At 49.1% G+C, this 16,688-nt stretch overlaps 1 protein-coding gene across 1 annotated transcript in view; it reads left to right on the top strand.

The window, feature by feature from the left end:
* Nucleotides 1-16,401, top strand: part of LOC121332786 (sodium- and chloride-dependent GABA transporter 2) — a 31,511-nt gene extending 15,110 nt beyond the window's left edge. The window contains exons 9-16 of the mRNA XM_041398586.1: nucleotides 8,226-8,329; nucleotides 11,006-11,130; nucleotides 11,675-11,787; nucleotides 11,934-12,071; nucleotides 13,130-13,232; nucleotides 13,852-13,952; nucleotides 14,947-15,117; nucleotides 16,265-16,401. Coding sequence (XP_041254520.1) covers nucleotides 8,226-8,329; nucleotides 11,006-11,130; nucleotides 11,675-11,787; nucleotides 11,934-12,071; nucleotides 13,130-13,232; nucleotides 13,852-13,952; nucleotides 14,947-15,117; nucleotides 16,265-16,384 — 975 coding nt within the window. The 3' untranslated portion in view covers nucleotides 16,385-16,401. The remainder of the gene's footprint in view (nucleotides 1-8,225; nucleotides 8,330-11,005; nucleotides 11,131-11,674; nucleotides 11,788-11,933; nucleotides 12,072-13,129; nucleotides 13,233-13,851; nucleotides 13,953-14,946; nucleotides 15,118-16,264) is intronic.
* The last annotated feature ends 287 nt before the right edge of the window (nucleotides 16,402-16,688 follow it).

The raw sequence follows: 16,688 nt of genomic DNA, 5'->3' as shown, positions 1-16,688 counted from the left end.
ATTTTCCTGTCTGAGTTGAGTCTGAATTGCTCAGGGGAACGGGCAGTGGGATTTAATCCTTTCTCATGAGTGGTGCAAACTCCTGTTTCCTGGGGAGGCTCCTCTGCTGTTCCTGTCTGAGTTGAGTCTGAATTGCTCAGGGGAACGGGCAGTGGGATTTAATCCTTTCTCATGAGTGGTGCAAGCTATCCCTCCCATTTCCTGGGGAGGCTCCTCTGCTATGGAGCCAGACAGTGCATGGGGTGCCACTTTGCATTGTGCTGGCAGCTTATGGGGATGAGCCCTGCTCTCCTGGCACATTTGCTCCATCTTCCTTGGGAAGCATGCCAGGTGCATGGATGATGGGAACCATGGCATGCTGCAGCATCAATCCCTGGGACCTGGCTGCCTTTCTCTCCTTCCATCCCTGGTGAGAAATTCCTGCCTGTTTGACAGGAGGGTCAGCACCTGACTGCTGCTTTTAATCTCTTTGGGACAAGTTCTTCCATGTTAAATCCTGGCTCCAGCTGAGCTACTGTACCAGCCTTTGTGTGAAGGTGTTTCCAAAGGAGATTAAGGGGTGCCTGCCTGGAAAATAGGCCAGCAAAACCCTTAGTAACCCTATTAACTCTTTCTGGTCTAGCACCAGTGCTGCCTCAGTTATCACTTTTGCAAATGGGAACAATAAGCTGGTGGATGTATGGCAGGTGGGTAGGGCAGCTGCTCCATCAGCATGGAGGTCCAGAAAAGCATGGAAAGGTGTGAGAACAGGTCTGTGTTTGCTGTGACTGTGTCTCTGTTTGCACTGATGAGGTGCAAGAGGCTTCTGAAATGAAATAATATTTTTGAGTGGTGCTCCTTCTCTTATGCCAAGTGCTGTTGTTACCGTGGCTGTGTTGCCCAGGGGACTGAACTCGGCCTCCTCAGGCATGACAAGGCTGGTTCTAGCTGTGTCCTCATTAGGTCTGTCCTGGCAAACTTTTTCAATTGCAGCCTGTGCTTTAGAAGCAGATCTTCCTTCCAGCCTAGAAAATGCTGGCAGAAAGGCAGAGTAACCCTTCAAAGTAAGAGGGTGGCTCTGAACAAGAGGAGAAAAACTGCTGAAGCAAGGGAGGAAAACTTGCTTCTCCCTCTCCATTCCACATTCTCTGATGAATGCTTTACTTCTGAGAGAGAAAAGCAGGATTTGGCAGTGATGGTTGTCTTCCTCTAGAGTGTTTTAACCATCCTACTGAACTGTGTAGCAGGACTTGAGTCTTTTGTGTCTTCCCATCAGAGAGGGAAGGGTTAGTGCCCCAAGCCCCACATATGTGTGTGGCTGTGCCCCCCTGTCTGTGCAGGGACTGTGGTGTGACTCCTGCCAGCCCATGGGGACCAAGTTGATTATAATTAATTTGTGCTCAAAGGACAGTGAGCTGTAATTGTTTACCAGCAATTCTGTACTGCCTTGAAAAATGGAATATTCTTTAGTGCTTGGGAAGGGATTTTGGAAATTAAAAAAAAAAAAAAAAATGACCTCTCCAATCTGAGCCTTATGAGAAGGCATCTCAAGGGGAGGTTTAAACAAAGGGCAAACAATATGCAAGGGGACAAAATCCAAGCTCCTCTAAAGTATATGAAAAACTACGTGAAAAGAGGGTATGAATTATTTATCAGATTCTACCAGGGGAGTAGCAACAGCTGAGATGTGATTAAATGTCAGAATATCAGGCTGGTGTGTGGAAATCATTGCTTTCCACCTGACAAGTGACCTTGGACAGAACTGGGAAATCCTGTCTATGAGAGCTCAGTCGAGCTGATTGGTAATGGTCTCTTCTGGCTCTGAAGTGCCCTAAATCTTCCTGCATCTTCATTTCCTCAATCTGTGAAATGCCTATAATTAAAATGGTAAATGAATTGCAGTTGATAGGTAGATCAGACCATACAGAGAACTGCCAAACTGAGGTGTTGATAAGGAAGGCCAGTTATGCTCAAATATGAGCAGATAACAGCAAAACCACCAAAGAGATAATCTATTTTGAACTGCATGTCCCCAAACAAAAAAAAAAAAATCTAAAAAATGAGCTCATAGCTAATTTTTGAAATATGTAGATTATTTAATATTATGATGTTATCTTGTCAGTCATAACTAGGTCCAAAGTCTTTTCTCACTTCTTGACTGCATTGCTGTGCTCCAGATGCATCCTGTGTGTTTCACAGTGTGGACCAACGGAAGGTCTTGAGGTCATCCTTCACTTGTACTTTTGATCACTTCACCCTTTGCATTTATTGGTTTTATAAATTGTTTTATTAAGCAGGAAATGCTGGAAATTTATGAATGTGATTAAGGAGAGGGATGCATAGTAGGATCCACCAGTGAGAAGATGAAATGAGAGGAATTCAGAGTAGAACTAAGATTTGAGTGTGTAAAACTTGTCATTAAAAGAATTTTTTTTCATGCTGTCAGGCTTTCTGTTGATTGAAGCTTTCATATCACTGCCAGTCACTGTTTAGACAGCAGATATAAAGAGAGGATGGGTAGGGCTGATGCAGAAAGGACTGTCTCTTGTGTTTGGGTTTGTTTTAAAGAGGAGAAATGTAAGTCTCCTTTCACTCTGGTATCAAGTCTTAGCTAAATTTCCTTAGGCTTAATGCTGAGTGAGAATGGAGAAGTTGTGCTCAGAGTTTGTGTCTCTCTGGAAAAGAAGCAAATGTTTCTCAAAGCCTGCCACTCTTGTTTTCCTCTTGAAATTTCCAGAAAACACCCACCATGCTGTATTTGCTTGTACTTTATCCAGTCTTTATATAAAGAAAGAAGCTTCTGTGATAAGTTGCTTTCCACCCATCCCAGATGTGCTGAAGGCCCCTGAATTTGGGGGCTGTATCCCAGTCCTGGGGCAGGGAAGCACGCACTGGACCTGCCAATAGTCAGCAGATTTGGGCATTTATTTCTCAATATCCTTCCCTACATATCTCTCATTTTCTTTCACCTATTTCCCTGAGGATTGGTTTTTGGAGTGTTTGCCCTGCAGATTTCCCTCATGGCTCTTGTTTCCCATCAGACAGGACAGAGAGGGAAGGCAAGAGAAGATGCCCCCAGTGGGGGGCCTGTGGCTGCAGAGGGGGAATGCTGAGGCCATGGTTTGGACCAGGGCAGCTCTCACAGCCAATGCTGAGCTGAGGATAAACCCCTCCAGCCACCACAGGGAGGATGAGAGATATGTGCATCTTGCAGGGCTAGGACCCGCTGGGTTAACCATGGGCCCCTGAAGCCACGCTGGGAAGGGGTCAGAGCCCCAAATTCAGGCCCTTCCTGCTGCTGCTCCATGGCCAGCAAACGCTGCTGCTTCCCTGTGAGAGGAGAGGGCGACCACAGGCCTCCTAAATATTATTTGTTCCCCGTATTTATTGTTGTCCCAGCAGGCCGGGGTCCTGACCCAGCGTGCTGGGTTTGCACAGCTTTCCCCTTCCGCAGGCGCGTGTTTGTTTCGGTGCGGAGCAGCTCCCGCTGGGCCCCGTGCGGACACGTCCCCCGCCAGGCCTCTGCTTGTCCTGGCTGAGGGGCTGCGGGCCCGGCCACTGCTCCCGCTCCGCCCTGGGCACAGAGGGCAGGCACCGGGCAGCTGGGAGGGACGGCTTGGTGCTCCCACAGCGTGCCAGAGGGGCTGGGGGCTGGAATCCGGCCTCGCTGGAGCAATGCATCCCCGTGGGGCTGCATTTCCTCCGCCTCCTTGTCCCACGCCTGTTGCCAGCCTTGCTGCCACGGGACCCGGCCGTGCAGCCCTGCTGAGCCTGATCTCAGCGCTGACATAGCAGGAAGCAATAAAGCTGTCTGTCTGTCTGTCTGCCCGCAAGCGACAGGGCGGGAAGGGCCATAAAGCCCGGCTTCCCAGGCAGAAAGGAGCGTCCCCCGGAGCACCGCTCGCCCCTTTGCACCCCCGGGGCAGGCAGCTGCGGTCCGTGGGACGAACCACAAACCTGTTTGTTTTCTTTTGCTGTTTAAAGTAACCCCGGTGGTGGGAGGGCAAAATGTCCCTCCAGGCCTCCAGGTGTCCTGAGGTGTGGGGATAAGATGAGGTCAGTGTTCTCGGGCAGGGCATTGTGCGGGCCTTGAGTGCTGGCAGAGGGAGATTAACTAGGGAACAAAGCCCCTGTTCCTCACTCCCGAGGAGAATTTTCCAAGCAGATGGGGCTCTGAGATTGGGAACATGATGCTGGGCAAATGGAACAGGAACACTTTACAAATGCCAGTGACCCATTCCTTGTCTCCTCTCTGCTGGGTGAATGGGGATGGGGGAAGCATTGCCCTCAGCTCTGTGCTGGTGCAGCACGGTGGGATGTGGGTTTCATCTTCGGGCTGGGGACTGTGGGCCAGTCCTGGGTGAAGGGGAATGTCAATGTGCTGGAAATCGAGCCCTGGGAGTCTTGCAGTAAAACCTTAGGAGTCACCATGTCCCTTTCTGTGTTTGTGTGGTGCAGTGGGTGGCTGTGGGTAGTGCCAGCGTCACAGGCTGACTCGTGAGCCGTGATGCTGTGACCAAAAGAAATGCTGCTTGAACTGTAGCTCAAGACTTGGCTGGGTTTTGCTCTCTGCTATGCATTGCACCAAGTGTGACCCTCCACACAGCATGTACCCGCTCCGTGCTGTGCTGTCTCTGCTTGCTGATGGGGACAGTTCAGTGCTTCTCAGCATGCCACCTATATTTGATGTATGGCACTCACTGGGGTTCAATAACGTTTTGCTTGAAAGTGGTCTTGCTGTTATTTGTAAAGTGCTTTGAGAACTTCCTAAGGAAGGACCTGTTTCAGTACTGGGAGCTATTAAATTCCAGTACATGTAATAAAGTGAATATTGCTGAGAAAATTAAGAGACAGAGGAATGGTCATAACCATCTTGAATAACTGCAGCTCAGATGTAAAGGTTTTAGCTAAAAACAGAGTAGGAGGCTATTGCAAACTGGACCAAAAAACATGTTCAAAGAATTTGAATTATGAATTAAATAAAATGGATGGCTTAGAAAAATGCAATCATTAAATCAAAATACCCATTCTGCCAATATGCCAGCAAAATCTGAACAGGATAAACTTTACCAGTCTCTTTGGGAGCAGTGGCCAGAGAACAGCAGGATGCTTTTATCTGCAGTGGAAAGAGAGCCCTGCCTGACCCTGCGAGGCCTTTTAGTCAGACTGGTCTGGGAACAGCTGAAAAAAAAGCATTTCTCTGAGTCACTACAGGGAGAGAAATGAGCACAGGCAGCAGGCTGGGGAGAAAATGTTTGAGTTGCTGTTGGCTGAAGTGAATGGTCTGTGTAGCCCCCATGAGCCTTGTGGGGCTGGATGGGCACTGGTGCTGCTGGAGGAGGCTGGACCCTTTCCACTCCCAGTGACCCCACAGTTCTGGGACTTGCTGCTGCTGCTTGACCCCATCACCAGTGGGTCAGGAGCACACATGGCATCAGTCCTGTGGTAGTCCTTTGCCACCCCACCAAGAAATTTGGGGGAAGCAGTTGGGAATTGCAAGGAAACAGGGAAGGTTGTAGATGTCTCTTGTCTTTGGCCCAAGAGCTGCAGTAAGCTTTTAATGCCCGAAATAATGTGCAGGCAGCCTGAGCTGGTGTTCACAGTCATGCTAAGTAGGACCATAAGCTCTGCAAGTCAAACTTAGCTTTATTTATGGTTTCAACAACAGGCTGCCTTGCTTCAAACAGGAGCATATGTTAAGGGAGGTCCTGTATTCCCTAAAGATATCCCTTTGGGGCTGGCCTCCCACACAGCCAGGTGTGCACCCCACAGGTGTGAGACTGGGCAGAGCAGGCAGTGAAGGGAGGAGCCCACAGACCCCATGCCGGTCTCTGCTACACAAGTCAGGGTTATCATTGCATTTTAGAAATGAGCCATGTCATAAACCACAGAGCTAATGAAGCTTGGCCTCTTGATATTTGGCTTCCACCATGGCTGGTAAAGCACCAGTTCTTTTCCTGCCGGAGGGGTATTTCTCTTTTGCTTGTGTGATTTATGTGTTATTTAACACTGGTTGACTCTTCTTCCCTGTAGCTTTCTGCTCAGTGGGGACCCTGAGTTCCTGTCTTTTTCCCATTCCCTAACTATTGTGCAGTTCATAGGTAATTGATATCCTTGAGGTTTCTGACAACTGTTAAATCTGGTTGCAAAGCATCGACTGAGTCTAATGTTATGACAGGCGTGGGGTAGGCAGTTTAATGGCAAAAGTCTTGTTATCTTGACAAATTGAGCTACAAGAGCTACAAACCCCATGAGAGGGTATGTTTTGAGCACAAATTTGATGGAAAACAAGAGCTCTATCAATGAACAGCAAAATAAAAAGCAAACCTAACAAAGCACTTGATTCCAGTGTGTGCAAAGATGTTTAAATTATTGATGCAAAGGTGTCTGCTGGTCCAGCTCACCTTAGTGCCTTGCTGTGCGTAAAATGTAGCTCCAAAATGAGAGCTGTGCCCGGACTGCCCAAGAGCACACTGATGCTTTAGGAATCAATTTTAAAGAGGGCTTTGATCTTTTCCTAATGTATTTGAACTGAAAAAAATTAATACCTTGTCTCTAAACCCATCTTCCCATTCATGTCCAAAAAGAGTAAAATACACTGAGGTCAATTACTTTTTTTGACTTCCCAGTGTCTCGAATTAGTTGTTCCAGTCCCATCTCATCACCTGTCCCTTCCCAGTCTACAAATCAGAGAGCTGATCTCATTCCCTGTTTGATCTGAAACCCAGAGTCCAGGGTTTCCATGGACTTAAGTCAAGGTTGTGGGGTTGAATGTTAGGCAAGTGGCTTGCAGAACAATCAGGGAGAGCAGTTTCACCAAAGCTAGCCCTAGCAGCACTTTACCTACTTTCCTTGCAGGGGTTTGCAGCAGTGGGCAGGGAGAGGATCTATTCTGTGCATCTGTGCCTTGAGATAAATCCAGAATTTCTCCTGGGAAAATGGCAGTTAATGGGATTGTAACATGCCTTCATAAGGGTCATCAGCCCAAGAAGGAGAAGAAGTAAATATAAAACAAAACCTGTCACCATGTGATTGTACTTTGAAAGAGGAAAGGCAGAACCATGCATTGGTAAGGGTGGCCTGAGCATTGGGGGTGGTTGGGCAGGTGCTGCCTAGCCAACCATTGCCTCAGAACATCAGGTCTTGGCTGACAGATACAGGTGTTATTTGAAGGCATCAAAACATCTGGAAAGCACTGTGGTGCTTTGCATTGGCTCTTGTTCTTCTCAGAGGGGCTCTGGGGCAAGGCTGCTGGTTGAGGGCTTACTGGCACTGCCACTCTGGGAGAGGAGAGTGTAGTCACATGGAGACTTTTCTCATAAAGTTGTCCCAGCAATATTTTATTTCTGCTTTTCTTTAGTCTTGAAAATGTGGCTACACTTCAGCATTGTTGAACGATCATCTTATCTCTGTTTTATAAAACCCCTAGGAAAAAAAGATCTTAGAGAACAGAGGTTTATTTAATAATCTTTGTCACTGCTTCATTCCCCACCATTGGTTCCTGCTTTTGCTGTTGTCTGCAGAAGGCAGGGACAGTGCCTGAACTGGTGACTGCACACAGCTAGGCTTTCAGATGAAATTTGGCATTGACAAATGTCAGCCTTAGAGCCCTGGGATGTGTTATTGACAGTGAGAGCAAAGGGCCTCATGGGAATAACAGAGTTTTTGTATGTTCTTTTAGGAGCTATCTTTTGCAATCAACTCTGTTTATTTCTAGTATTCTACCCCAGTGGAATTTCATTTAAATTTTGGAGTATTTACGTTAGGTCTTGGAGGGAAGGGCCACCACCACAAGCTATGTGTACCTGCACTGGCCAGTTGGAGATTAGGCTTGCCCAAATCAAGTACCCTCCTCTGGTGGCAGAGGGCTCCTTCAGCCCTCATGGAAAGTGTTCATCTGGTATCCTCTTGCTAGAAAGCTCTTGAGTGTCACAGGGTGCTGCAGATTTGTCAAAGAAAGAAAGAGGTGGGGATGAAGAGCTATATGTGATTGGGTGGATGAGGCTCCTGATGCATCCTATCCCTTTGGCACACCCAGCCCCCTGGGTGTTTTCCTGAGCATTGCACAACCTGGCACCGTACAACCTGCCTCTAGAAAAGGCTTGTTTCAATGCAGAGTCCTGCTGGCCTTCTGATCCCTGGCCTTTCTGGTGCTTACAGCAGCCTTGGGGCTCTCCCTCTTCCCATCTGTGCAGTGTGTGTGTGCTGGCCTTGTCTTCTCACCTGTGTTTGCATCTCCCTTGCAGGTCTGGATGGACGCAGGCACTCAAATCTTCTTTTCGTATGCAATTTGTCTGGGATGCCTGACAGCTCTGGGCAGCTATAACAAATACCATAACAACTGCTACAGGTAACTGCTGCCTCGAGCCTTCCCCTCCCTGAACATGAAGGATCTGCTGGAGGCTGATGGCCTTTGGAAATGTCATGATTTTTGTTTCTACTCAAGGCATAGGAAAACTCTTCCCAGGTGTTTTCTCCCCAAATCCAGTTCTCTGTGCTTTATACCCAAGAGAATTGCCTGTCTGTCCCCTCTTCCACACTCTGCAAAGTTAGATCTTCCTCACTAGCTTTGTGACCCCAGCCCACACTACAGTCTCCATTATTACATGGGTGCACAAGCAGCTACAGGGAAAGCAGAACTGTGAAATCTAGTGGCTCTCAACTGGAGTCCTTTCCCCTTGTGATTTATCCTTCTGTGGTTCATTTGGACCCGGTGACTGGCACAGCTGTCAGTGCTCTGGGTTCCTGTGAGCTATGTCATATGGGTGCATATGAGCCTCCAGATGTGACTTCTGTTTATTGCGTGCTGGACTGCAGGAGCAGAAATGGACCAGGTTGCCAGATAGAATCAGGCTGCTGAGTTGAAGTGGTCCAGTGAAAATAAACTCATTTTGCTGTAGGTGTATCCATCCCCAGGGTTAAAAGGCTTGTGTGAGAAAAGGCCACCTCTCTTCCCACACTTTCTTTGCTGATTGGGTTGCTCCTGGCACTGACTTCTGCCCCCATCTTTTACATTCAAAACTGTGGTCGTTGCCATCAAAGGTCCAGGGACACCACTGGCTACATGATCCTTGCTTGGCTTCTTTCTTCACTTTAGGAGTTCACTTCCATTACAGGGCTAGGATACTTGTTTCTTTTCATGTCCCTTCTCCCACATTCAGTTTTGAGAGAAAAAGCTGTAGGAAAAGTAGAGATAATGGATTTGTTTCTGGCCTTCAACATGTCCTTGGACATTAGCCCTTTGCATCCCCAGTCTAATATGTAACATGGAGATGATGACAGAGCCTGGTCAGCAAAAGGGTTGTAAAGACCTTCTGTAACTGCAGCTGGGAGTTGCTGTAGAAAGGGGAGAAACCTCTGTCTGCACATGGTGCTGTGCTTTTACCCTGTATGCTGTTTGGCTCTTCTAGGAACACTGGTCTTAGTTTTGGTGTCAAAACTTCGACTAGCCTTTCCCATGCATGGACTCAGTTTTAATGATTTAGTCCTGTGCTCTACAGGCTTAGTTTGGATAAGAAGACAGAACCAGGATTTAGCAGGGGAGAGGGACTTCAGCATGGTGCCCCAATTTGTTATACCAGGCCAGGGACTTTGTTATTTCCAGGTCACCTGTTCCAGGTGACCTGGAGAAGGATGTGGGCAGTAGAAACCATTGTTCATATGGCAGTGGTCCAAGATGGCATCAAACAGTATTGACCATTTCTTGGTTCCTGTCACAGCAAGGGAATTCTTCAGGTTTTCCTGGCTCCCTTTCAGGTGTAAATTTGCAGAGATCTCTTTGATCTGGCTATCCCCTCATTTTACTCTCTACCATGACACCCCTTCCCACCTTCCAGATAATGGGAGAACACCTTTCAGCCCATGCCTTTCCAAGGAGGGTTTGACCTGTCATGGATACCTCCAGGGGAAAGAGGGAGAAACACCAGGAAGGACCAGGAACTATTTGAAACATGTGAGAATTTGTATCAAATTACTGAGAATATAATTTGAGTGGAGAGCAGGCACTTTATAGCAACTGGAGAAATGAGGTTCGGGCTTGGGCTTCCCATTGTGTAGCTGGGATTGGTGGAGTGTGGCCTTCCTTTCCAGCTGGGAGATTCATTGAGCCTTAGAAACCAAATGCAAAGGCAGAGCAATGGTGCTGGGTGCTGTGCAGTCCTTGACAGTGCAAGGAGCTGTGCTTTGGAAGGAGTGATTTGAATTTGTATGATGCAGGGGCTCTGACCTAGTTAACATGCAAGCAGGAGCACAAAGCCCCAAAAATGCTATACAACTGAAGACTGATACAGAAAAATCACACTGGATTTGCAGAGTAACATTTAATAAAGTCAGAGGAGGCCATGAAATGCCAGAAGGGGTGCATTCAGTTTGGTTCAGAATATCTCAGAATGATGCTGCAAATGTTATTGTTGTCCCCAGGGTTGCAGTCACAAGAGGACTAGGGAGACTCAAGCGTGAAAAGGAATTGCATAGATAAGAGATGTTCAGTTTTAAGTGTTGATGGATGAGAGTGAGATGAAACAGAGACAAAAGGGAATAGATCAGAGAAAATAAATTGGATGGCTGTGATTATCTTTTTCTCATAATGCAAAGACCAGGAGATAACTAGTAGTGCTGAGAACCCAGAAGATTGTAACTGGTCTAAGAAATCTATTAAGGGAAAAAAAGTGTTCCCTTCTCAGACAAAAATAAACTGTTACATGCTGCTACAGGAGGGACCGGGGAGAGAGAGGGGAAAAAAAATCAGAAAAAAGCCCTGGCATTTAGATGTGTGGGAAGACTATCTCACAAGCAAGGAGGTTAGGTGAGCAATGCATCTTTATGCTGTCCTTGGATGAGGCTTCCCTTGGGGGAGTCCTGCTGTGTTGTCCATCATGGGGCATCTTTCTGCAGCTGCTGGTGCTGAGTCAAGCTGCAGATGGGTTGGGAGAGACACAGTGGCTGGGGCAGAAAAGCAGATGCTGTCTTGGGGGGCTGCCATGAGTTGTGGGTCATAGCTGGCTGATGCTTTTCTCCCTTCTCCCAGGGACTGTGTGGCCCTGTGCTTCCTCAACAGCGGCACCAGCTTTGTGGCTGGCTTTGCCATCTTCTCCATCCTGGGCTTCATGGCAGAGGAGCAGGGTGTGCCCATCGCCAATGTGGCTGAGTCAGGTGAGTGAAGACCCTGGTGGGATGGGGCTGTGGGGGTGCTGCTACTTGAGTCCCCAGCCACCAGGGGATGCCTGCAGCTGCAGATTCCCATCTCTTGCTCTCTGCCTCCAAAAAGCAGGGAGAAATGAGTGCACTCTCATGAAATACTGAGATGCAGTGGGTTTGAGCCTAATAAAAGCTGCCTCTAAGGGTGAGGGCTGGGGTTAGGCAGCTGCTATCTCTTGTGGGGAGGGTGCTGAGGTGACTGCATGGCATATCCCCAGGCTTGTGCTGTGCTCCCTGGGCTCAGAAGCTTTCCCTGGCTCCCAGCCCTTGCAACAGTGAAGCAGCCAGAGGTTGCTGTGTCCCCTTACCTCCCTTCGTGCTTCTCCTTCACTGCTCCAGGAGCCTGAGTTTTATGCACAGCACGGATATTACTGGAGTGAGAGGCTGCATGGCCACAAGCTGTGCCTTGGCTGGGTGGCTGCCTCGGGCAGGTCTGAACCAGCTGTGCTGTGCTGCTGCCACTGCTGTGCCATTGCTCTGAAAGCCCTTCTCCCTGCAGGGCCTGGCCTAGCATTCATCGCCTACCCTCGGGCTGTGGTCATGCTGCCCTTCTCCCCACTCTGGGCGTGCTTCTTCTTCCTGATGGTTGTCTTGCTGGGACTGGACAGCCAGGTAAAGCTGCAGGAGCAGAGTGACTCCCTACCAGACAAAAACCACTGTCTCTTCAGGACAGGCTCCAGCTTGGCTGAGGGGGAGGCAGTGGGGCTGGGAAGCTGGTCAGGATGGGCTGACAGAGGTGGGATCTCTGCTTTTTGCAGTTTGTCTGCGTGGAGAGTCTTGTGACAGCTCTTGTGGACATGTACCCCACCATCTTCCGCAAGAAGAACCGCCGGGAAACCCTCATCCTGGTGGTCTCCATCCTCTCATATCTGGTTGGCTTGGTGATGCTCACAGAGGTATTTTGGGCTCAGACCACCTGCATGGTACTTGACAGGACAGAGTGGGACCTGGTGGGTGGTGAGATATTAGACTCAGCTTGCTGCTGAGTCCCATCCTGCTGCCCTGTGCCTGCAGGACGCTGCCCTGCCCTTCTCATGCCGTTCATGTTTTCCCTTCCAGCCCTTACTCCTTGTGCCAGTCACAGGCCTGATACTTCTCCTGCCAAGACTGATAGCTAGAGCTCTGGACAGTCTGTGTTTTGATTGTAAATTTATCTTGACACAGACAAAACCTTTACAGCTGTAGCCTGTTGCATGGGAAGGGGAGTGCCCTTGTCCTTATCTTTCTTCCTGAATGGAGCTACAGGAGCACTTACTATAAGGAAACTTGTCAGGCCTCAGGGCACCCCTTATCTATTATACTGATATCCGCTGTGTTACCCTTGTGATTGCCTGGGAGCTAAACTGTTCTTATTTAAAACTTTGAACTCTGCCTAGCAATATGCATGTGTGGATTGATGCTGCCAGAATGCTCTTGGCACTTTCTGTTTTCATTTGGGTATAACTTTTGGAAAAGCTGTCTCTGATGTTGTACATGCAACATTGTACCTGGATTTACCCACAGGCTTGTTTTGTAGGCAGCCCTGCAGACCTGCACAGTGAAACAACCAGGCTGCATGCAGTTATTTCCTTCTGCAAATTGGGACTTTAAAGTCAATCAGATGGATTGCATATCTTAAAGGGGGGTTTCCATCCTCACTTCCAGCTACAAGAGTTGCCTAGGTTTTGTCTTCTCATAAAACATCCCCACAATCTCTGGCAGTCAGTTGCCATCTGCTGTGCTGTCCTGCATTGAAATGAAGGGTTGCAGAGACTCCTGAGAGCAGCAGGGTGTTTGCATGTCTCTGTCGGGCCTTGGGCACAAGGGATGTGCCTTTTCTGTAGGTAAAACTCTCCCAGTGAGGGAGATGCCTCCAGCTCTGGGGGAGATACTGAGTTTTCTGCTCTGGCTTTAGCTCTTTGCCTTGATTCTTCTCCCCTCTCTCTCACCTTGCTGCCCACTTGGGCCTTCCCAGGGTGGGATGTATGTCTTCCAGCTCTTTGATTACTATGCTGCCAGTGGCATGTGTCTGCTCTTTGTGGCCATCTTTGAGACTCTCTGCATTGCCTGGGTCTATGGTGAGTATGAACTGCGGGGGGCGGGGGGGTCCACAGCTCTGGCCTCTCACAGTCTTGTCTGGTTCATTCTCAAAATTTTGGTCAGTAGCTTAACTTGGCAGTTGCTTTGTAATGCAAGGTAGAATCTAAACCTTTGCTTTGGTGCCCCTGGACTCAACTGGCAGAGACTTCCTCACTGTGTGAGGACATCCTGGGGGATCTGCTTGGCAGATATCCCTTGCATGTTCCTATGCACTCCTGCTTTAGAGATGCTCCTTCCTTGGGAAAATGGAGCTGTCTGAAAAATCTTTTCTGAACCTGTGGTCAGAGGGCTTGAGACTCAAACATTTTGAAAGCCCTCTCTCACAGTCTTGACAGTCACCAGATATGGGTAAAACCTGGGCTGAGGTCCTAACCTTGGAGATGCTGAGGGGCTGGCCCTGCTGACCTACTGAACTGTTCTGGGAGGATAGAAAGTTAGTCCAGGACAAAGACCGAAGCTGGCCACACTCCTGAGGAGCTCCCTGACCTGACTGCTGGCTGCACTTCACAGTGGTGAAGCAGGACCCTGGATGTGCAGACCCTGCTGCCTTCCTTCCCTGGTGGCAGTGAGGGATCCCATCCTTGTTGTCTTCTGCAGGTGCTGAGCGTTTCTATGATAACATTGAAGATATGATCGGCTACCGGCCGTGGCCCATCATCAAATACTGCTGGCTTTTCATCACCCCTGCTGTTTGCATGGTGAGGACACGGGAGGAAGAGCTGTGGGGAGGAAGATGGGCAGAGCTGTGTACCTCTGAGATACAGACACCTACATATATACACAGGGATGTGCATATGTATAGGGGGTTATGTGGCCTGGACTATGGGGGCCGTTTGTTATTTGTGCTTGTAGCTTTGGGGGCCAGATGTGGAAAGCCCTCTCTCACAGTCTTGACAGTCACCAGATATGGGTAAAACCTGGGCTGAGGTCCTAACCTTGGAGATGCTGAGGGGCTGGCCCTGCTGACCTACTGAACTGTTCTGGGAGGATAGAAAGTTAGTCCAGGACAAAGACCGAAGCTGGCCACACTCCTGAGGAGCTCCCTGACCTGACTGCTGGCTGCACTTCACAGTGGTGAAGCAGGACCCTGGATGTGCAGACCCTGCTGCCTTCCTTCCCTGGTGGCAGTGAGGGATCCCATCCTTGTTGTCTTCTGCAGGTGCTGAGCGTTTCTACGATAACATTGAAGATATGATCGGCTACCGGCCGTGGCCCATCATCAAATACTGCTGGCTTTTCATCACCCCTGCTGTTTGCATGGTGAGGACACGGGAGGAAGAGCTGTGGGGAGGAAGATGGGCAGAGCTGTGTACCTCTGAGATACAGACACCTACATATATACACAGGGATGTGCATATGTATAGGGGGTTATGTGGCCTGGACTATGGGGGCCGTTTGTTATTTGTGCTTGTAGCTTTGGGGGCGGGCCAGATGTGTGGCTCAACAACAGGGAGAGGCTCAGCTGTGACAGAGCTGTTTGCTGGTGGACAAGCTCCTTGATGTCATGACCAGTGTTGCCCATGGGGGCTGTCCCAGCAAACCCTGCTTAAGGGATGTCTCCTCTGTTGCTGCCCTGAGGTGCTCCTTTTTACCATGAGTCTCTCTGCAGATGTGTACTTGCCAGAAAGATCTCTTTGCTCATGGTGTTGATTTTCTTTCTCTTTCTTTTATTGGTCTCTTTCACTTTGCCAGGCAACCTTCCTATTTTCTTTGGTCAAATACACGCCGTTGACTTACAACAAGAAATATGTGTACCCATGGTGGGGAGACACGCTGGGATGGCTGCTGGCCCTCTCCTCCATGGTCTGCATCCCTCTCTGGATTGTCTACAAACTCTCCACCATCAAAGGCTCACTCAGAGAGGTGAGGTTGGTGCACTGGCATCAGGGCATGGGCTGTGCTTCTGTGTTGAACTCCAGCCCTGCAGTGGAATCATTTGTGTGTTGCAGGTTGATTAGGAAGGAGCCCAGAATAAATCAATTAAATGAGTTAATTGCTATAACAGACCTGTTTTTTTTAGGTTCTGCCATGCTGGAGGGCTGCTCCAAGCTGGCTGCTGCCTCTTGGTACCCTTTTTTCATTTCTTCTGTCTCTTTGCAAGTACCAGCAGGAAAAAGGTCATTATATGGAGAGGATAATGATCTCCATGCTGCCCCTAATTGAGGCTTGAGGACTTGCTCTGAGAAAGCTCCAGATCCCCTGAGCATTATGTTCAGCTGAGTTCACCAGTCTGTGCTGAGGCCGTAGAGTTGGAATGGAGGGAATCACTGGGAATTTGGAGTTCCCATCAGTCTTAGTGCTCTGGGTCTGTCCTGCTTCCAGAGCGATGCATTGCTGGTTGCCCTGCAATACACTGGAGAGGCAGGGAGCTAAAAAACCAGGCATTGTTCCAGATGAGCATCCTATCCCTGCCACAGCTCTTGATTTCAGGGTGAGTTTTCACAAACAGTCCTGAACCCCCGGGATCCTTCTCATTTCCTGCCTCCTGCAAGTGTTCAAGAATGGGTTGTGACAGCAATGGGCCCCTGACCCCTGTGTCCAGCACACACAGAGAGGAGTGGGAACAGCTGCAGGGGCAAGGCAAGGCTGCACAGCATGGTGTGGTATGAGAGTAACCCCTTATGAACTTGTCCCAGTTAAAGCCAGAGCCTTTGTGCACAGGCTCTGTGCTGGTGGAGGGCATGACCTGGAGGTACTTGATCACCAACCTTCCTTCACCCTGTTTTCTAGCCCTGGCCTGGAGCAAATGGAGGACAGATCTTTCCTCAATTATCCCTGTGTTAGATACCTCATGTGCTCAGTGCTTGCCTTGGGACAAGTGTTTGGAAGATGAGTTTATCCTCCTCGGTTTCTGAAGTACTGACTGTCCTTGTTTTGGACATCTCTGGCATTTAGCGAGCAGATCTGCAGCTGGGCCTGGCTGGCTGAATGAAACCCATGATGGGTAGGGAAGGGTTCAAGTCACTTTTTGTCCTTTCAGCTGTGTTTAGTGCCTGTCTTTGCCTTCCAGAGGTTCCGCCAACTCACCTGCCCACTTGAGGACTTGCCTTCCAGGCCAGGCACAGAGCAGCCCCTTCCCTCTACCAGAGCTGGCCTCCTGGTGCTGACAGAACTCGAATCTCATTGCTAGGACCAATGTGGCTCTCCCTCCCTCCCCCCTGAATGGTTTCTATACAGCCTTTGCCACCCATTGGATAACGCAAGGATTCTTCACTCACCAAGAAGAGAGGGATTTCTGGGCTGAGGTCCCTTCTCTGGAAGATTTGAAGGGCTGATGAAGAGGCTGCCATGGAGATGGTCTGTGTGGAGTTAGCAATGCACCTTAATTCTCTCCCTGGAGAGAGCTCTGAAGGGGCACATCAAGCACCAGTGTTCCTGAGCATCCCCAGACTTCTGGTGGGCAGAAAGGAAGGACTGACCCTGGAGTAGTGTCA

The sequence above is a fragment of the Onychostruthus taczanowskii genome, unplaced genomic scaffold (assembly GCF_017590055.1).
Source record: "Onychostruthus taczanowskii isolate IOZ18803 unplaced genomic scaffold, ASM1759005v1 scaffold15, whole genome shotgun sequence".
NCBI lineage: Eukaryota > Metazoa > Chordata > Aves > Passeriformes > Passeridae > Onychostruthus > Onychostruthus taczanowskii.
Note: the sequence above shows the minus strand (reverse complement) of the source record. Positions and strands in the feature narration are given on the sequence as shown.